The sequence below is a fragment of the Chiloscyllium plagiosum genome, chromosome 19, assembly GCF_004010195.1.
Source record: "Chiloscyllium plagiosum isolate BGI_BamShark_2017 chromosome 19, ASM401019v2, whole genome shotgun sequence".
Lineage (NCBI taxonomy): Eukaryota > Metazoa > Chordata > Chondrichthyes > Orectolobiformes > Hemiscylliidae > Chiloscyllium > Chiloscyllium plagiosum.
In genome coordinates, this window is record NC_057728.1 from 42,826,740 (window position 1) to 42,848,842 (window position 22,103).

The 22,103-nt window shown below is 39.3% G+C and overlaps 1 protein-coding gene across 1 annotated transcript in view; it reads left to right on the forward strand.

Moving 5' to 3' along the window:
• ptprq (protein tyrosine phosphatase receptor type Q) overlaps positions 1 to 22,103 on the forward strand; it is a 197,557-nt gene that overhangs the window by 136,140 nt on the left and 39,314 nt on the right. Inside the window, 4 exon segments of the mRNA XM_043708887.1 lie at positions 1,071 to 1,229; positions 15,145 to 15,364; positions 17,687 to 17,760; positions 20,333 to 20,432. Of these exon segments, the coding sequence (XP_043564822.1) occupies positions 1,071 to 1,229; positions 15,145 to 15,364; positions 17,687 to 17,760; positions 20,333 to 20,432 (553 nt within the window).

A 22,103-nucleotide genomic window follows, 5' to 3' on the forward strand; every position in this document is an offset into this window, starting at 1 on the left:
ATGCTATGGAAGAGAGGAGCTTTTAAGAGTGATGGAGAAGTAGGCTGCGGTGTTGCAGAGGGAATGCTTCCTGTGCAATGTTGACAAGTGAGAGGAAAGACAAATGTATTAGGTTGTGGTATCTCTCTGGAGGTGGCAGAATTGGTTCAAGATGATTGGAAAATGAGGACAAGGAGAGACCCAGCATTGGAAAGTTGGGAAGTTGTGAAGGCAAAGTTGCAAGAACGGTCCAAAGGAGCTCAGGGCCCTGGGGAGTGGTAGTAGGGTGGTGGGTGGTGCTGAGAGTGGAAGGAAGAGCATTAGTTGGCATGGTATCCTTGATTGAGGGAAAAGAAATACAGGTTGGAAGCTGCTTTGTGGAAGATGGCATCATCAAAACAGTTGCAACAGAGACAGAGAAGCTAGGAGAATGGAATTGAGTCCTTACTGAAGGAAAGATGTGAGGAAGTGTAGTCAAAGTAACTGCAGAGGTTGTTGGCTTTGTAATTGATGTTGATGAACAGCTTTTCCCTAGAAATAGAGACAGAAGTCAAGGATGGGAAGGGAAGAGTCAAAGATGGGCCAGGTGGCCATGAGAGAGAAATGGAAACTAGAAGCAAATAGATTTATGTTTTCAATTCCAGACAAGAGTCGGAAGCCAACGATGTCATCGGCCATAGAGATCTAACAATCTTCTCATGCCATAAAGTCAAAATAAATCCACCTTCATGTACTTATGAATAATAAAAGCTGCCTATTGTTTTGTATTTTCTGAATTATAAAAACCAAATCACAAGGGAATGACAAGATACTGGTTGTGATGCATAATAATGAGATACATGCAACAAGCCTCAGTCTTCATATGTTTTAATGGCATCACAATTGTGAAAGTATCTCAAAAGCTTTCATGGCACATGCATAATACAAATATATTGAGAATACATACTTAATATTTTTATATTATAACCACACCTGCTACCAAGCTAAATGTTTAAAGTTTTAGTAACACTAGAAAACAGTGTATGACATTTTATTTATATTTTCAATGTTGTTTCAAACAATGATTTTCATTACTCCATTCTTTTCCACAGCTCCACCAAAACCTTCTTTTAAACCAGCTGTTGCTTTGGATAAAAATGGAGCATTGCAAGTCACTTCCACAACTATGACAATCAGAATGCCTACATGTTATTTCACAGACGAACATGGTTCTATAAAAAAAATACAAGTTATAGTGACTGAAATAAGAGGTAAAAATTCATTACTTTTTCCAAAGTTTGACATCAATCAAATATAACTAACATGAGGAAATTAATTGATAATTGTTCACCACTTTGCCTCAGTCTAACACCATTACATTTGTGGTGCTGCCATTGGTAATATATCCTCTTTTTTATCTTGTGTGATGCACTTAACATTTGCAGATCTTTAATTATTGTTTGGTCCAACCATTCGCATGTGGTAACTTCAAGAGTTTGACTTGTGTGTGGAAACTTCTGGGTTGCTTTGTGGCTGCACTGCTTAGAGGTAATATAGACTATGGGACTGATTCCCTGATTAAGCATTTTCAGAGAAGAGCTGATATTGTGCAAGAACATTCAGCAAGAGATTGGGTGCACTGAAAGTTCCATTTCTGAAACTTGACCAGACTTTAGGAGTTCTAGAAAGGAGTGTCAGTCTTAGAGAAGATACGGGTGGTATAATTGTATTCAGATTCTCAAACTATGCAAGTTTTGCATGCAATATGTCAAGCAACATCATTGTTTTTATTTTGTATTAAAGACTCCATTTTGAAGGTGAAAAGTTACTTCTTCTATGATTTTGTGAATAAGCTTTATCTGGAGAATGTCATTAAGCCAGTCAAATCTGTAAGACTGGTATCATGTCTCTCTGTCTGTCTATCTGTAAGATGCATTGACTGAGATAAAAATTAACAATAAATTTTCTTGCCCTATTGGAGCAAGAAAGGTAGACAAATGCAGTGTAAATGAAAGAACCTAGGCTGAATCCCATGCTGTTCGGCTAATCTGAGTTGCATTGTGTTTTTGGAGAGTTTTTTTTGTTGCAAGGCCAAGCAGGTTTTCTTGTCTTAACCTCTTCAATTACTAAGTCTGACCCTATGGTTTTTCTAATGTCTAATTTCTACCCCATTTTACCATGCACTGTTTCCACAACAACCCACTACTCAGCAGATGTTCGCCTAAGAACCAGAATCCCTTATGCCTGTTTAAAACCTGTTTTGTGTCTTGATGAATATTGGCACTGCCACATTCTGTGACAGGGGCCTGGAGGTTCTGGTCAATGCCATGGCCCAGAGGAGAGGTACCCAGAGGACGACTGACAGAGCTTTCCAGCTTGGTGTCACGTGGCCACCTGGGTCAGTAATACCCCCACAAGTCCAGCAGAATGCAGATTGAAGGTCAGTGATCTTCTCCACTCCTCTAGGGTATATGTCATATTCTTCACTTTACCACCTCACACTCAGTCCATCTCTGTAACTGCACACACTTCCTGCCAATGCTCATGCTCTACCAGTCTCATTATTGCTTGCAATAACTTTGTTCACTCATTTGCACCCCCCCCCATAACCCTCCCATAGTCCTAATCCTGCATGTCCTTCATTCTGCCTGTTTAGCCCTTCTGTATACCTCACTACCTTTACCTTGCCCTCACATATATCAAGACTGAAGTCATACCACCCATCGTAATCCCACTCATTGGTCCCCTTTTGCTCATTACAGCCCATTACATGGCAGAGACAGCCAAGACAGAAGGAGGGTGCCTGATCCCCTACAAGGAGAGAATCCTTGTCCTTGCAGGAGTAAATCAACACCACTCCTACAGGGATGCAGTAATATCCATTTCCTGCCTTATGAGTAGGTATCCCACATCAGCTCTAACCTGATGTCACTCTCAGTCATTGCACATCACTTCTAATCATCAGCTGCAATGCCTTCTTTCTCTTTTGCCTTGCAGGTTCTGCTAGCTTACCCTCGATCTCTGTAGGGAAATGCTCAGTTCCACCAGAAGCATTAATCTTAACCTCAGGTCTGAGGACAAGAGTATGGAGGTCTTGGAGGACACAACAACAAGGATGTCACCTTGCACCAGCTTTAGGCAGGGGAGGGAGATAGAAGTGCAGGGTGGGGACCCATAGACATGGCGAGTGTAAGCACCTCACAGTGACAACTCTGCAACTGGCTGAGGAAGGAATGGTCTAGACTGGCAGAGATGAGGTACCTGTGCAACCCCAAGCAGGAGATGATCCTGTGGTGTTGGCAATCAGGGCCTTCATCCCAATGCACAGTGCAGAACAGCAGCATCAGACAGGCAAATGGGACTTAGGGCCTTCTTTTCACATTAGTTGCATCAATGGAAAAGGTTGACAGGTGCCATCAAGAGCTAGGCCCAGTTCCCACATGGGCAGCTAGAGAGGTGCACGCATCTGCACTCCATCGCCCCACGTGTTGGTGTCCAGGATCAAACACATGGGCACAGGGTTTTTGGGAACCTTGACCCTAGTCCAAGTGCCCCTCCTCACAAGCAAACAGGAGAGTGCCAGAGGCACCCAGCCTTCTGGGTGGAACCACACGCAATCCTCTTGGCGGTTTCCACTCAGGACACCCCAGGCGGAGCCTTTGGAAGTTCAAGTAGAGGCAAGTCAACTTACCTCCACAAATATCCCCATCCTCAATAATGAGGGAGCCCAGCACATCAACGCAATAACTTGCTCACTGATACTCAATTTAAGTTCCAACAGGACCACTCTGCTCCTGACCTTATTACAGTTTTAGTTCAAACATGGACAAAGAATTCCAGAGATGAGGATTGAGTGACTGTCCTTGACAATGAGGAGCCTGAGTAAAACTGCAGTCAATGAAATCAGAGGGAAAACTCTCCACTAATTCGAGTCATACCTGGCAGAAAGTAAGATGGTCTAGTTGTTGGAGGTCAGAATTTCTGCAGGAGTTGATGACGGTACTGTCTATTATTGAACCATCTTCAGCTCTTCATTGTTAGTCTTCCCTCTATCATCAGATCAGAAGTGAGGATGTTTGCCAATTATTGCACAAAGTTCAATGCCATTCATGACTTGTCAGGCACAGAAGCAATCTGTATACAAATGCAGCAACACCTTTCTTTTTCTAGTTTTGTTTATGAGATGTTTAATTTATAATGGGAAAGTAAGAATACATATTTTAACTGCTAATGTGTCTGGTTTCTGTAAGTGGAAAATGAAACAATACATGCTGTGGGTGGGGTGTAACCACACTCAAAATGTAGACACAGTTGGGCCCTATGGTAACGTAGAATAAACTTCTCTGAATTTTATTAACCATTTTGTCCTGCAATACTCATGTTACCAGATCACCATATGATGTTTTAGTGTCGATGACTTGCTGCATATGCAATTCATTGAGGATTATGCAATTCTGCTATCACTTAAAAATGTGATCTATTTTATCACTGTTCTCTTCAGCCACGTCAGCTATTTTGGGCTGGAATTCTGCAGAGAACTCTGCAGATTTTTAAGAATAGCCACCAGGACCAGTTGTGAGGTTAGCCCATTTCCTAAAGATCTAGTTTTTGCTAGTTGAGAAAAGAGACCTGGATGATTCACACAGGTGGGAATCCTGAACTCAGCAGGGCCAGTTAATCTGTGCTGAATTCAAATAGACCATCTCCTTTGGATAGTTCATGACCCTTAAATCACAGTGTGGGAGTCACAACTTAGTGAAATAAGCATAACTGCCCTTGAAAGGTCTGTTTAAAGTGCAATAATAGGAAATTTTTAGCTGCCTTGGTCTTTAAACTGTAAAAAGACTGTTAGTAGGAATTAACAATTCTTTCGGATATCTTGGATTGAAAGATGGAAGTTAAAAAAGATGCAAGTAGTCATGAATTTCAGTAGATCCGTTTATTATCATTTTACCAAAGCTCATCATTCTGTCATGCTTGGCTGAGTTTCAAAGTCTACACTTATCTTTGGGAACTGTGTTTGTAGTTTGATCAACGATAAGTTTTTTATTTGTGTTCAAGTAAAGTATATTTCAAAGTCTATCACATTTTCTCTTGCCTTAGTCAGTATTTCTACAAAGTAATAACATTACAATGTATGTATTCCTACTGAGATGTGCACATTTTGACACATACCTTCTCTCAGAAATTGACTTTTGTGCGAGAATAAATGCTGTTATAAAGGCTCATATTTCAAAGACAGAAAGATGCAGATGTGTGATGATTAAAGCATCTTAAACCAATAATGATATTATTTATATTATATTAATGTGCCGATCAAGGTGAGATACATTGAAATGTGAAAGATCTTCTCATTTTAGGCACATAGTGTCAGCATAACCTAAGGGATCTTATTCAGCATCTGACTCTAAATTACGGTGGCATGCATTTCAGGTGATGGGGGAAAGTTCGAAGGAGATGTGAGGGGCAAAACTTTTTACACAGAGGGTGGTAGGAAAATGGAACATGTTGCCGGGGTGGTGGTGGAGCCAGATATGATAGGGGCACTTAAGGGACTTTTAGATATTAGTACATGAATATGCAAGGAATGGAGGAATATGTACCAAGGCAGGTCAGATGGTATTAGTTTGATTTGGTGTCAAGTTCAGCACAACATTGTGGACCGAAGGCCCTGTTTCTGTGCTGTACTGTCCTATGTTCTATGTCATACCTACTAAGAAGTGTCTCACACTAATGATGCATCTCAGACACATCCTCTGACAAGCATCCTAAATTCGTAAGTGCTGCATGTTCTATTTCCTGCACTGCCATCATGTGGTTTATGAAAGTTCCAATTCTAGCTTTTTAAATCTTGAATACATGAGTTATAGCTTTTTAAATCTTCATATAAGAAAACAATTTTTCCATGAAATGAGATGAAATCAACATGTATCCATACTGTGAAAAAGTAGAAATCTACGTGTTACATGTATACTTTATTACAATTTAATATCTCAACAATTTTCAGTATTTCAGTTTTGACAAACTGTTTCCCACTTGTTCCTAAAGTCATAGTTCAATTACAGTGTTTGTCATCATATTCAATTTAGTTTTGCACATATCTTGAATTGAAACAAAATGTACTGAGACCAGTTTCAAAGTTATAGCAGCCTCGGGTCATTCAGCCCATTTAGTGTGCTTCACCATTCAATATGATCATGGATGACTATCCACATTGATGCATTTTTACCCATGCTATCCCCATATCCCTTTGTATTCATTGGTATTTAGAATATTTTAATCTCTACTTTGAACATTCTCAGTAACTGAACTTTCGCGGATGTCTGGGACAGAGAATATTAAAGATTTACAAGCTATTGAATAAAAAGAAAGTTATGGTCTTCTCCATTCTGATTAGCTTTAGTTAAAAATCACACAACACCAAGTTATAGTCCAACAGATTTAATTGGAAGCACTAGCTTTCAAAGCGCTGCTCCTTCATCAGGTGGTTGATGAACTACCTGACAAAGGAGCAGCACTCTGAAAGCTAGTGCTTCCAATTAAACCTGTTGGACTATAACCTAGTGTTGTGTGATTTTTAACTTTGTACACCCCAGTCCAACACCAGCATCTCCATATGCTAATTATTTATAAATTATACCCCTAATTCTTAATTCCTCAACCAACAGAAACATCGGGCCTGTATCTACTTTGTCTGTATCTTAAAGTATTTTATAGGTTTCAATGCAATCGCCGCTTATCATCAAAATTCTAGAGAACACAGGCTCAATTTCCTCCATCTCCCTTTATTGGATAGTCCTGCCATCCCAGGAACAAAAATGGTGAACCTTTGTTGCACTCCATCTATGGCAATGATATGCTTCCTTAGATAAGAGAACCAAAACTGCTCAAGGTACTCATTGCGGTCTAAGCAAGGCTAGCTATAATTGTACCCAAATCCTCTTGTAATAAAGGCTGGCTTTCTTTCAGCCTTTCTGATTGCTTGCTGTAGCTCACATTAGCCTTCAACTACTTATTGATGGCCACACTCACGTCCCTTTGTACATCTGTACTTTCAAATCTCTTTTCATTTAAGAAGTACTCTATACATCTGATCCTCTGATCATTGTCAATAACCTCACATTTTTCCACATTCCATCTTTTGTGTTCTTTCGTATCCATTAAATCTGCCAAAATTCTCTTGAAACTAATTTGCATCTTCCTCAGAGCACATTCCCACCCTAACTTTGTGTCATTTGCGAACTTGAAAGTATTACATTTGGTACCCACATCTATTGTGAACAGTTGATGCCAAGTACTCAACAAATCCAATCCAATTCTGGCAACCAAGTAGCTCTTTTCTATGAAACTTACATAATCCTTAATTTCTTTTGTTGACTGACTTTTTTGGGATTTTGTTAACTTGAAAGAATGTATAGTATCTGTAAACTATGGAACAATTCTTTAAAGACTATCCGTTGCCTATATACCAATGAATTTTTAATGTTTTGCCCCAATCCACCTCAGCCAAGTTGCTCCTCATACCCTTATTTTTCCTTCATTCAGGTTTAGCAATTAAGTTTCAAAGTAAACTACCTCACTTTCACACACATAAAGTAAAATTCTATCATATTATGATCACTCATCCCTAAAAGTTCTTTTGTGACAAGATTATTAATTAGCCAGTTTTGCCACATACATTAGATCTAAAATAGTCTGTTCTCCAGTAGGTTCCTTAGCATACTGCTCAAGAAAACCATCATCAACACATCCCTAAAACACCGTGCATTAGTACTCATTATATTTATCCAGTGGATATACAGGTTGAAATCACCTGTGGTTACTGAATTGCCTATGTTACATGCTTTTCTAATTAATATCACGTGCCTGATTAATGGCCCATGCTATCATCATAGTTTGTTCTTCTTTAAATAATTTATATCAAAGTTTGCTATCCCTTGCTGTTTCTTAGCTCTACCTTAGCTAATCCTAGGTAAAAGCAATGACTGCAGATGCTGGAAACCAGATTCTGGATTAGTGGTGCTGGGAGAGCACAGCAGTTCAGGCAGCATCTGAGGAGCAGTAAAATCAACGTTTCGGGCAAAAGCCCTTCATCAGGAATACAGGCAGAGTGCCTGAAGGGTAGAGAGATAAATGAGAGGAGGATGGGGGTGGGGAGGGGGAGAAAGTAGCACAGAGTACTCCCTGACATTCTTGTAGAGAGAGGAGGAAAACTTCTTCAAGAAGGCATCCTTGCAAAAGGATTCACAGTAGGGTTAAAATCAACTAGGTAAAAACAATGACTGCAGATGCTGGAAACCAGATTCTGGATTAGTGGTGCTGGAAGAGCACAGCAGTTCAGGCAGCATCCGAGGAGCAGTAAAATCGACGTTTCAGGCACTAGCTCAACCAGATGGACCTCATAGAAAATGTGTTCCCTGATTGGGGCTGTTAACCTAATCCAATCAGGGAGCCATGGCAGACACATTAGAACAGGAGTGTCAGACATCCTGTTCACTCTGAGAGCTGCTGCTGAGGGACTCTCCACATGTAAATAAAGCATGATGGGATATCAACCTCTGTGGAGTTATTTCAATGGTGACAAAAGTGGGATTAATGATGAAATCATACAAAAGCACCTGCTAACTCAAGCCCAACTGGACATCAAAAAGGCACTTTAACTGGCTTCATCATTGGAAAATGCAGCAGCAGAGCATATGACTTGCAGGGTATTCCAATGGAAGCAAATACCCTCACCAGCTCGATTGAGCTTGGAGAACACCAATTTCATAACCTCACTCAAGACAGATCCTGAACAGAGTGATTCTAGATCAATCCACAGCAAAACCCCAAAACCAAGCCAAGCCTTGGCCAAACAGTTAAAAATTTCTTCAAGATCCAGGCTGGTAAGTCATTGTAGTTGCTGGTAGTAAATTTTATGACTGATTGTAATAAAAAGCTCAAACACAAGCTTAATGGGGCAAAATTGGTTGAGAAGGATTCCGAGATAGGCTCAATACTTTTTGATTAGAAAATGGCTGCCTGAGTGAAGTCCTAATTAAATACCTAGAAGCTTTTCAGGAAGGTCTAGGGACTATCAAATAAGCCAAGGCCACTTTGCTTGTTGGCCAAAAAGTAATTCCACGATTCTGAAAGGCTCACCCAGTGACGGTTGCCTTATGGGCAAAAGTAGAGGCAGAAATCAGCAGGCTGGAAACAAATGAATCATCAAATCATCAGTTTGCTGAATTGATAGCACTAGTCATACTGATTATGAATCCCAACAGTTTGCCTTTCTGGGGATTTTAAATCAAATTGAATTGAATTTATTGTCACGTGTACCGAGGCACAGTGAAAAGCTTTGTCTTGCGAGCAATACAGGCAGATCACATAATTAAGTAGCATAGATAGTAACTAATAGGTAAACAGCTGCAAAAACAAAAACACAGGTACAGGCAAATGTTAAGAGTTTGTGAGTCCATTCAGTATTCTAACAACAGTAAGGTGGAAACTGTTTTGAAACCGGCTGGTGCATGTGTTCAGGCTTCTGTTCCTTCTCCCGGATGGTAGGGGTTGTAGAAAAACATTGCCAGAGTGGGATGGCTCTTTAAAAATGCTGGCGGCCTTTCCTTGATAGGAGGCTTGGTAGATGGATTCTGTAGATGGGAGATTGGCCTTTGTGATTGCCCGGGCTGAGATCACCACTCTCTGTAACCGTCTCAAATCTTGAATGTTACAGTTGCCATACCAGGTAGTGATACACCCAGACAGAATGCTCTCGTTGGAGCACCTATAAAAGTTGGCAAGGGTATTCGCCGTCATGCCAAATTTCCTCAGCTACCTGAGGAAGAAGAGATGTTGTTGGGCCTTTGTAACCAGTGAGTCCACATGAAGAGTTCAAGAAAGCTTGTTGTGGATGACCACTCCTCAGAGCTTCACAGTCTCCACTCGTTCCATCTCTGTGCTATTAATGTGTAGGGGGGCATGAGTAACATCCCGCCGAAAGTCAATTATGAGTTCCTTGGTTTTGCTGATATTGAGAGCTAGATTGTTCTAGTGCACAATTTTTCTAGGTCTTCCACCTCCCATCGGTCGACTGTTTCGTCCCCATCTGAGATTCGACCGACTATGGTAGTGTCATCAGTGAACTTGTAAATGGCATTAGTCTGGTACTTGGCAACGCAGTCATGATTATACAGTGAGTACAGTAAGGGGCTGAGTACGCATCCCTGGGGAGCTCCAATGTTGAGTGTTAGTGACGATGAAATATTGTCCCCAGTCTTCACTGATTGTGGTTGTGGGTCAGGAAACTGAGGATCCAGTTGCAGAGAATGGGGCTTAGTCCGCGATCACTAAGTTTAGTAATCAGTGTCGAGGGGATAATAGTTTTGAAGGCTGAACTGTAGTCAATGAGTAGGATTCTTACGTAGCTGTTCTTGGTGTCAAGATGGTAAACAAACGGTAAACCATTTTTTGCAGCTGGATAAATACCCAATCCTTTGCAAAGCTGGCAGGGGTGGTGTCCTTCAAGAAGCTGGGCATGAACCATGCATACTTGCAATCGTAGTTAGATGGGGAATCCCTGAAGTATGCTACAATTAATACGCATCAGGGTTTGTACCAATATATGTGACTTTCATTTGGGGTATCATTAGCCTGTGCAATTTTTCAGGAAAATATTTTAAAAAGTCTTCCCTCAAGTCACTATTTAATCTAGATACGGAAATGTGTTGCTGGAAAAGCGCAGCAGGTCAGGCAGCATCCAGGGAACAGGAGAATCGACGTTTCGGGCATAAGCCCTTCGAAGGGCTTATGCCCAAAACGTCGATTCTCCTGTTCCCTGGATGCTGCCTGACCTGCTGCGCTTTTCCAGCAACACATTTCCAGCTCTGATCTCCAGCATCTGCAGACCTCACTTTCTCCATTTAATCTAGATAACATGCTAATAGCAAGATGACCAATAAGAGGCATTTACACAACTTTGACATTTCTCCCAGGTGGCTATATGCCTTAGAAGGGAAAAATGTATGTTCCAGGCACCCCTTCTGCTTTACTTGGGCTTCAGAGTTGACAAAACCCAGTGACACCCATTGGAAGATAAAATGAAGGTGATCAAATGTGCCCCGCTCCCATGTGTGTACTGGAGCTTAGGTCTTTGCTTGAGCTGGTGAATTATTCTGGAAAGTTCATACAAAACCTAGCTTCCATCCTGGCACCTTTGCATCAACTCTTAAAAATGGGTCAGACTTGGAAATGGTCACATAGCCAAGCGATAGCTTTCAGGGAAGTGAAGAAACAGCTGTCATCTTCTAAAGTGTTCTCACACTATGATCACATCTGGTAATGACAGGCAATACCTCCCTGTATGGCATCACCATTGTATTACCCAAGAAAGACTGTAGTGTTTGAACTTTCAGCTTGAATTCTTTATTTTCTATTTAAACTTAGTCAATTCTGCAAAGTGTAACTTTTAACCTTATTTTGTGTTTTTACACTACACTATAATTACTGCAATGTTTAACTTTTAACTTTGTTCTTTCTTTCTGCCTTGTTCCTAAGATTCTGTATCTAGGTACTTATACCTAAGATGGTGCTTTGTGTGGTGATAATATTACACACTTTTCACTGAACTCCTATGCTTTTGGTACTTGAGTACACATGACAATAAAATCAAAAGCAAAATAATATTACCTCATACATGGCCAAATGGAGAGGAAAGTTCAATTATGTATACATCCAAGACTTTGGCTAATGCAATGCATAAATATACCCAGCTACAGAAGGAAGATTTGACGATCATATTTGGAGTCAGGAAGTTCACCAATATCTTTACAAATGTAAGTTTGTAATAATAATGGACTTCAACCTCCTGCTGGTGTACTTAAAGAGAACAAAGCAGTGCAGCCTGTAACTTCAGGCTGAATTCAGTGTTGGGGTCTCAATCCTAAGTGCGTATCATTACAAGTTGGAACACTGACTGGAAGGTCAAGTAACAAATGCAGATGCAGTGAGCAGTCTCCCGCTGACAGGTACACCACCATGGCACTACCACTGAAAGAGTAATGGTTTTAAATTTTCTAGACACAGTTCCAGTCACAGCTGACCATATCAGACTTTGGATGCTGAACGATCTGGTCCTGACAAAACTGAAACACCTGCTGGTAATGGGAGAAACCAAAGGGCCATCACAAAGAGAATTGAAATCTTTTTGGACCCAGAGAGTCTAGATCACAGTAGATGATGGCATATTACTATGGGGAGCAAGAGTGATTGTCCCGAACAAAGGTCACTGCCAGAAACTAGCTGAACTCCACCAGGGTCATCCAGAGGTTTCCAAAATGAGATATTCGCAAGAAGTTATCAGTGGTAGCCAGGATTGGGTGCAGACATAGCCATGTAGGTGGGGCAGTGCCCAGAGTGCCAACAAGGACAAAAATTACCACCACCAACTCCTACACATTTGTGGGAATGGCTGGTAAACCATTGACTCGGTTACACATTGACAGTGCGGGGCCTTTCAAGGACAAACTGTTCTTTGAACACTCACTCAAAATGGCTGGACATGCACAAAGTTCATTTGTCAAACACTGAGGTGACAATAGAAAAACTGGGCGCATCTTTTGCAATACACGGACTACTGGAAGTGTTGGTCAAACATAACAGGCCATCATTTACCAGCAGGGATTTTGACTATTTACTAAAATCAAGTGGCATTCGACATGTAAAGATAGTTCAATGTCATTGGTCTGGCAGAACGAGCAGTCCAAACTTTGTCTTAAAGGAGCAGCCTACAGATTCATGAGACAACAAACTGTCCCGGTTCCTATTTGATTATAGGACCACTTATCATGCAACTACAGGGGTAGCTCCAGAAGTGTTGCTAATGGGGAGAAAACTGCACACCAAATGAAGTCTAATCTTCCCAACACTGGGAGGGAGGGTGAAATGGCATCAGGAACACCAATGCCAGACACATGACTCTGCCAAGCAAGAGAGACTTTATTTCAGCGGACAAAGATTCGTGTGGGAACCACAGGAATGGCCCTGCATGGGTAAGAGGCATGGTCGACATGAAGTCAGGTCCTATAATGTATAAAGTGCAGGTAGGTGCGATGGTCCTGAATAAGCACATTGACTGTATGAAAGCTGCAAAGTCGCAAACAGCGCAGGAGCAAAACATGCCAGGCTCCTCAACAGCCTTTCTGACTGTCCTGGAACCGATGGGTTCTCTAGGTCTATCAAGTGTTGAAGATACCTCGAAATCTGAGATGGATATGGTCGATGTTGCCATTTTGACACCTTTGCAGCCTGAAAAAGGGAATGAAATTCTTCTGACACGCTCCAGCTGGAAGAGGCAGGTTACTATGCTTTACACACCATCCATATCAGAGACAGAATTGGAGGAACCTGACCTGGTGCTAAAATGCCCCAAGAAGAGCTACAAGAAAATGTCCTCAGACTCAGAGAGGGTGTGATGTAGAGATTATAACAAGATCAACCAGGTGAACCTCATAGAATATTACTTTAATATTCAGTTCCCAGACTTGGTCAGTATACAACCACATTTCTGTAATGGCAGTTAGATAATAAACAATTGCTTCCATTAACATCTGTATGTCATTTATCTTGTTGAGCATGCTGCGTATATTCAGATTGAGTGTCCTTAATGTGTTGACTTGTTAACATGTTGACATTACATTACATTCCAAGCTTATTGATCTTTGTCCTTCTTTCCTACTTATTTCCCATTACCCTTTCACCAGTTGCTGATTAAAAACTGTCTATCTCATCCTTAAATTGCTTCAATTTCCCAGCATCCCCTGCACTTTCAGGTACTGATTACTCACAACCTTTGAGAGAAGTAAACAAAGCTGGCCTTGGTTTCCCATGCCTTTTGATTTAATTTTTTGCTTTGGTTTCTCTTTTAGCCAAATTTGATAAGTAATTTTCTCTTAACTATTTTCAGTGATCTTCCTAAGTTTCTGCAACCATTTTGTTCTTTTTGTTGCAGTTCTTCTCTATACTTAGACATCTCACATAAGTTACTTCAATTTTCTTTTTATACCTTTTAGGCTTCAGCTTTATAGTCCTATTTAGTGTTACTCTTTCGTCCAAAGTTGATGTGCTGATAATAAATACTCCCAACAACATTTGAGAAGCTCAACAGCACCCAGGACAAAGTGATTGGTATGCTACTCAGAACCTTCAAACTTCAGGTCTTTTATCACCAATAGATTGTGGCAGCAGAGTGTACCATTTACACGATGCACTGCAGTAGCTAAGAGTTCTTTGACAGCAGTCTCCAAACATGGGAGCTCTTCTGCCTGAAAGGACCATGGCAGAATATGCACAGGAACACCACTACTTGCACGTTTCCTTCCAAGCCACACATCATTCTAATTTGGAACAATAACATAATTCCTTACGATCACTGGGTCAAAGTTTTGGAATGCCCTTCCCAACAGCATTGTGGAAGTCCCTACACTCCAAAGACTGTAACAGTTTCAAGATGGGAGCACAACCCTCCAACCTCTTCAGAACAATAAAGGATGGGCAATAAGTGCTGACACAGTCAACAACACCCATATCCCATGAATAAATTTTTCAAAAAGAAACTTCAACATGCAGAGGCATAGAGCTGTACAGCAGAAAGAATACACACACACAGAGCAATATTATGGGAAATGAGATTTGAATTCTGTTAGGGCAGAAGATTGCAAATAGCATATCAAAGGAAAAGATGTAACAAAACTGCATTTCCTGCAGTGAGTAACATATCTATTGATTTTAATAAAATGAAAGTTATCTACTGAAAATATTCAGTTTTGTACACAGTCTGACCAAACATGAATAGTTACATTAGAATCTTTACCATTAAGGTCCTGCTCCAAGAAAGCTCTTTAATAAATGTGCTCATTGATTCAATAGATTCCTCCATATAAGCAGCAATTTATAACATCGAGAAAAAAAAAGAAAGTGATAATCTAAGCTACTATGCCATGGCCTCAAGTCAGTTGGAATTTAATCCTTTGCCCATAACAGTTTTGGTGGCATTAACTTAGTTTCTGTCTCCACAGGTGCTGCCAGACTTTCTGAGTTTCTCCAGCATTTTCTCTTTTTATTTCAGACTTCTCATATCCATATTTTACTTTCAAACCTAATAGATTTTGCTTTTTAATGTTAATTCTTATTTCAATTTCTTAACAGCTATGAATGATGGAAATATTTCTACATGGTATGATGCTTATGTGAGAAAACCAAAACCATATTTTGCTAATGAAGGCTTTCAAAATCCACCCTGCAGTGGAACAAACACATACCGACAGAATGATATTGAAGAAACATACACCATTGGAAGTGAAAAGTCATGTCAGCAAAATATAGATAAAATTTGCAACGGACCACTAAAACATGATAAACAGTACTTGTAAGTAAAAGCTTAGTTCTTATTTAATTTATTTTATATGTTTATTTTGGATAAAGTTAGAAACTGTTAATAAAAGATCAGTGACCATGAAGCAGACTAGATTCTCTCATTTTTTACAAAATAATTTTCCTGTTCTTTGCTTATTTAGTTTTAGTTCAACTTCAGGTCAGTGTCACTGCTATGGCAGTGAGAATGGGAAAGAAAAGGAAAATTTGTTTTTAGATAGGATGTTCAAGTTCAATCATTGACATTCCACTTAGGTTTAAATGTCAAATAAGCTTAAGCTCAGTAACACTAGGTGGTAATACAAAAAAGTCATAGAGTCACAGAGGTGTACGGCATGGAAACAGACCCTTCAGTCCAACTTGTCCATGCCGACCAGATATCCCAACCCAATCTAGTCCCACCTGCCAGCACCCGGCCCATATCCCTCCAAACCCTTCCTATTCATATATCCATCCAGATGCCTTTTAAATGTTGCAATTATACTATCATCCACCATTTCCTCTGGCAGCTCATTCTATTCATGCACTACCCTCTGTTTGAAAAGGTTGCCCGTTCGGTATTTTTTATATCTTTCCCCTCTCACCTAAACCTCTGCCCTCTAATTCTGGATTCACCCATCCCAAGGAAAAGACCTTGTTTATTTATCCTATCCATGCCCCTCATGAATTTATAAACCTCTATAAGGTCACCCTTCAGCCTCCAATGCTCCAGGGAAAATGGCCCTAGCCTATTCAACCTCTCCCTATAGCTCAAATCCTCCAACCCTGGCAACATCCTTGTAAATCTTTTCTGAACCCTTTCAAGTTTCACAACATCCTTCCGATAGGAAGGAGACCAGAATTGCACACAATATTCCAAAAGTGGCCTCACCATTGTCCTGTGCAGCCGCAATATGATCGCCCAACTCCTGTACTCAATGCTCTGACCAATAAAGGAAAGCAGACCAAATGCCTTCTTTACTATCCTACATACCTGTGACTACTTTCAAGAAATTATGAACTTGCACTTCAAGGTCTCTTTGTTCAGCAACACTCCCTAGGGCCTTACCATTAAGTGTATAAGTCCTGATAAGAGCATTAGTTTATTATCATTAATTAATTTAACTAAACAAAAATGTGTTTGATAAGCTGTGTCACCATAATGGCCTGAACATCACTATGCAATCAAAATTATTCTCAATTCTTTAACATGCCAATAGCAATAGTACTGATGAGCATGTTACTTTTTGGATATTTTCTCGCAGTTATTCCTACATTTGAGCTCTTGTTCATTATAAAGCAGTGTAGATTTACCAATTTCAAGGTAATTTGTAATAAACTCACAAAACTCTCATCACTATTTCTTCCCTTGGACATTTTCCGCTTATATAATCTTCCTCCGGTTTGGAAGGTATTAGAATAAATATTGAATAAGTTAGATTATAACCAGTGAATGGAACTAATGCTACACAGTATTTTTCCAAGAACTGCAAGATAGTCATCCCTCTTCAGTTATGCTGACTTCCCAAAACGTTTATGTGAATGGGAATAGCTGATCTAAATATTAACCTTAAATTCCAGTTCACTGATGATCATTGGCAGATTTATTGTTATTCATTCATGAGGTGTCTGCATTGCTGGCTGGACCAGCATTTATTAACCATCCCGAATTGCCCTTGAGAAGGTAATGGTGAGCTGCCTTACTGAAATGCTGCAGTCCATTTGATGTAGATAGATGTGCAATGTTGTTAGGGAACGAGTTCCAGGATAGTAACCCAGCAACACTGAAGAAAGATTGAAATATTTCAAAGTCAGGATGGTGAGTGGCTTGGTGTGGAACTTGTTAGTGGCGGTGTTCTTCTTGATTTATCCATCTCAGATTTGCAAAATTTGGCCAACATAATAAAAGTATAACGTTCTAAAACTCAGATCAAGATCATATTTAAGCAAAATTTAATATTTCTATTTGGACTAAATTGCTTGGCTCAACTATTTCATCAACAATGTGCTTACATTATCTGTTCTGGAACAATTATTCATCAAAATATTCTGTAAGTGGGTCTATTTATAAATTCTCCATGGACCATGAGATAAAAGTAGACAGTAGCACAGTTGACACAAATCACAAGGAAGTTATATACTCTTACAATTGTATCCTTTTATTATACATGTATAGGTCAGTGCGAATCAGTGTTCATAAAAAATGATGATACTCAGGCATACTTACATCAGCCACAGACACTGAATATGAGAAAATAAGGTGTGCAAATTCATAATGAGTATAATAGGAAATAGTTTGTGGTTAACTTGATTTGTAACGTATTTGTCTTTTTTTTAGGTTCAAGTTCAGAGCAACAAACTTTCAAAAACAATTTACTGATTCAGATTACTCTGATCCAGTCAAGACCCTCGGTAATTTATACAAAATAGAATTGAAAAATATAAGTTAATTTTGTAATTTTATGATATAGTCTTTTATATTTGAGTTATTCATTTATGGTATTACAAGTGTTCCATATTTGTAAGGACAGATCGGAAAACTATTAACTTGAAGTTAATAAGCTTTGTCATAAGCTGCCAAAGTACTTTTGCATTTTTAAAATGGCTTTTGGGCTCCAACACTGAATTCATTAAAAGGTACAACAGAACCTCTGTTTAGAATCCATACAGAGAAATATAGAAGTAAGAGGGCTCGTAAAACTCCCGATAATGCTTCTTTCCCAATAATTCAGAAAAATGAAGAAATGGCACGATATAATTTAAGACAATATCTTAGTCAAAAGCAAAAGCATCGGTGTCAAATAATGTTCATATTTAGCTTTGTAGTATGAAAATCTGATAGTAAGCTCAGTGTTACTTTTAGTGAATGCAAAACATGCCAAACTTGATTAGCAACCATTTATATATCTTTCGTAGCATTCTTTTAAACTGCAAAGCTGAAGATTCTGTCCAATCTCCTCACATTGATTACTTTTTAAAAATGTTTAACGGCTAAATTAATGTAATTTCCATAGGTTTCATTTTCCTCTGTTTACCACAACATTGCCAGTCTCATTTTCTAACAGAGTTTCATAGTTTCCATATTTTGACATCTAAGTTATTTCTGAATTCAGAGAAAAGTGATTTAAATAAAATTATGCCACTTATGTTCAGTTTAAAACTATAGTTGATAAATATATTTGGAACGCTTTGCCAAACTGCAATTGTTTAAGTTGCTGTAAAAGCATTTGCTCTGAAACGTCCAAGAAGTTTAACCTTCACTTGCAAGAAGAAAGGCTATTCCACAGGAATTAGCATATCAACTTGCTAAATTTATTTACAGAGTAACTCTGATTTGATGTGTTTAATGAGCCTGTATAGACAAAGCTTTGTTGCTACATCCAGTCCAAAGCAACTATTTATGATGAAACAAGTGTCTTGTGTTTTCTCGTTCATACTTCATATTATTTCTGTGCTTGTTAGATGTGTTTACTCATTGTTCTTGCTGTTCAAGAGTCCTAATTATATAAAAACCAGACAGCAGGTTTTAACAGTTAAATCACATTGTATTTGCTCTTGCTGTAAAAGTGACTAACATCAAAGACTCTAGTTGTTGTTTTTCACTGACATAAGGATACTTTCACTTTTTAAATCATGATTTCAAATGTTGCATATTGGCCACAAATTTGGACAGGACACAAAAATAGCCATGGAGATCATGATGCAGGATTACCCTGTGCCCTTTATTCTTTCAAATGATGTGAGTTGAGGTGATGGCAAGGTCAGCATTTGTTGTCCATCCCAAAATACTTGAGAATTGTGTGGCTTGCCAGTCCATTTCGGTTAACCTCATTGCTGTTTATCTGGAGTCTGAAGCCCTTACCTTTAATCCAGTCAAAAGAAAATCTTCCAGCTCCCTGCTAATTCAAAATATTGCTGCAAACAACCAGCAATGGCACCTCAGCAATCTTATTGGAGGGCAGATTGCTGGACTGATGTGAAATCCTGCAAGAGCTTTGAACAATGTTATCCACAGTCATGATAACAGCCAGCTACACTTGCATGACTTCATTCTGAGTTTCCACTACAATACTTAGACATTGCATGGATTCTTACACACTGGAAAATATTGAACTCCATGTCTACACAAAGCCATATGCAAGTTTAGTATTGTACTCTTTTGTATTCCTTGATAATACTGGTAATCTTTCTGGAAGGATTGTCAATGCACCAAGCATTTCAGTGTGGCTACCCGTCATTTTTTTTGTATGACATTTCTTGGGGTTCTTATCTAAGTCAAGTGCAGTGAAACTTGCATGCACCTTCCCATTCCTGCAAGCTGACAGCTGCATTACTCTTTACCCTTGTCCTGGCTGCAGGCCCCAATGCCGAATGACTACCACACAATAATCCTGCCTCTGTGTAACCTAGCAGCAATAATTGAAATGAATAAGCAGCACAAAGTTTGTATGCAGCCTAAATTGGGAACTGTAGATGGCACAGTGGCTCAATAGTTTCCACTGCTGCCTCATAGCGCTAGAGACCTGAGTTTGAGTCCAGCCTCAGGTGACTGTATGTGTGAAGGTTTCACATTCTCATTGTGTCTGCATGGATTTCTGCTGGATGCTGTGGTTTCCTCTCATAGTCCAAACATGTGCAGGTTAGGTGGATTGGCCATGCTAAATTGCCCATAGTGAGCTGGCTAAGTGAAATGGCTATGGGAAATGTGGGGTCACAGGGTAAGGGTGGCTCTTTGGAGGGTTGGTGTAGACTCAAAGGGCCTAATGGCCTCTAACTAAACTGAAGGGAGTCTATGATATAAAGTTAATCAACCATCAAAGTCCATGTGCTTATTTTTACCTGATATTGAATCTTGATTCCATATTTATTTCACTGTGTTCAGTAGTGCTAATTCAGAATGCATTCTGCTATTCCAATTTATTACAGCTAGTTATACTTATACAGCTAGTTATACTTTTTTGACATGCTTATATTGCCATTACAGCTGAAGGTCTATCAGGAAGAACAATTGAAATAATTCTTGCAGTGACTTTATGTGTGCTTTCTGTCGTTCTCCTTGTGATAGCTGCATATGTAATTGCGAGGTAGGAAGAACAAATGTTATAAATGCCTTCATTTTTAAAATGTATAAATTCAACTAGCCTGTTGTAGTGATTTTACAGCAGCCTTTTTTGAATCTTTTGTAAAGTAATCAGAGATGTTACTTAAGTATATTCTGAAGGCAAGTGGCCTTTGTGGTGCTGTCGGAGTGTCCCTAACACTGAACTGAAAAGCCCAGGTTCAAGCACGAACTGCTCCAGAGATATAACACACCTGAATTGGTGAATATCAATGCTGGGACAAGCTTTGTCCAGTTTTATGGCAACCTTCAATGCAAAGTTTTCAACATAGTTTATCATTTGCAACCTAATGCAGGCCCTCCTTCTTATCTCAAATTCAGTCATGGATCTGCTGGCTTCTATGGCAACTCAACCTTCAATTTTCCCTTATCTACATGGCCTATCTAACAATAGATAATTGTTACAATTTAAATTCTTAGCTACATTGCCATAGATTGAGAAACCATCCCATCATTCCTACATCACATTCCTACAGCATCATTTATCAAGAGAGTGCTTATTAGTATGCACTTAAATGTCAATCTTAATAAATTCCCCCATTTCAAACCTCACAGCCACCCCTCAATTGTATGTATTGCTAATTGAAATACACTTATTTATTTAACACATAATCATCTGTTCGTAAATAACTTAAGTATTGCTGAGAAAAAATGCATTTTGTACAAGCTTTTAATCTTATGCTCATCAGGACATTTTGCAAAAATACAAATTCAAGGGGAAATCCAACATTTATACTACAAGAGGGAAGGATGCTGATAGTTAAAGATATTGTCATCTGTTGATGTTTATTGACAGTTAACACCCAGAGTTTACTTAAATTTTAAATTAGGTAAGTTGACTTTGATTGATCAGGCTATTGTCCTGAAAAATGTTTCAGTGTAATGCCAGATAAGGAAGGTGCACATTGCAAAGTCTGGCTGATTGCATCAAAAAACATATCCATTCAGCTGTTCACAACATGTGAGATGTTGAACATAGCCAACTAGCCCACATTTCTAAAAATAATAACACTGTGCCAAACATTAGATATGATTCTGCAGTTAGACAACATTTTCTGGATAACCCTGAATGCTGAGAAATTATATTGCCAACCAATTTAAAGTTGCCATTAGGCTCACATTGTGGTGCATTTGCATGTACTGGAAGCTATATAATAATATGAATATATATATAAAGTATCCAATTTCCTATTCATTGCAAGCAGAAAGACCATATGTGTGTAGAAGAAGGGCTTATGTCCGAAACGTCAATTCTCCTGCTCCTTTGATGTTGCCTGACCTGTTGCGCTTTTCCAGCAACACATTTTTCAGCATATGTGTGTATTGCCTGGTTCAACTCTATAAAATGAGTGACAGGCATTCGCCAGTCAATTTCTCAGGGCCATGCCCTGAACAATCAGAATCAACCTACACATTTAAAATTTAAACAAAATTTTGGTGTTAACTTTCAATCACCATTAATAGGTTCATCCTCCAGGGAAATGTTTCTACCAGTCAGAGTCTACATATCAACCAGGCAGCATTCTCCTGTCCTATTAGTTTATCCCTTGAATTGGTATTCTTGTGAATTGTCCTGATGAATGCAAGATGAAAAGCTCTAACTTTTCTCAGTACATTTAACATGTGTCATATTTGA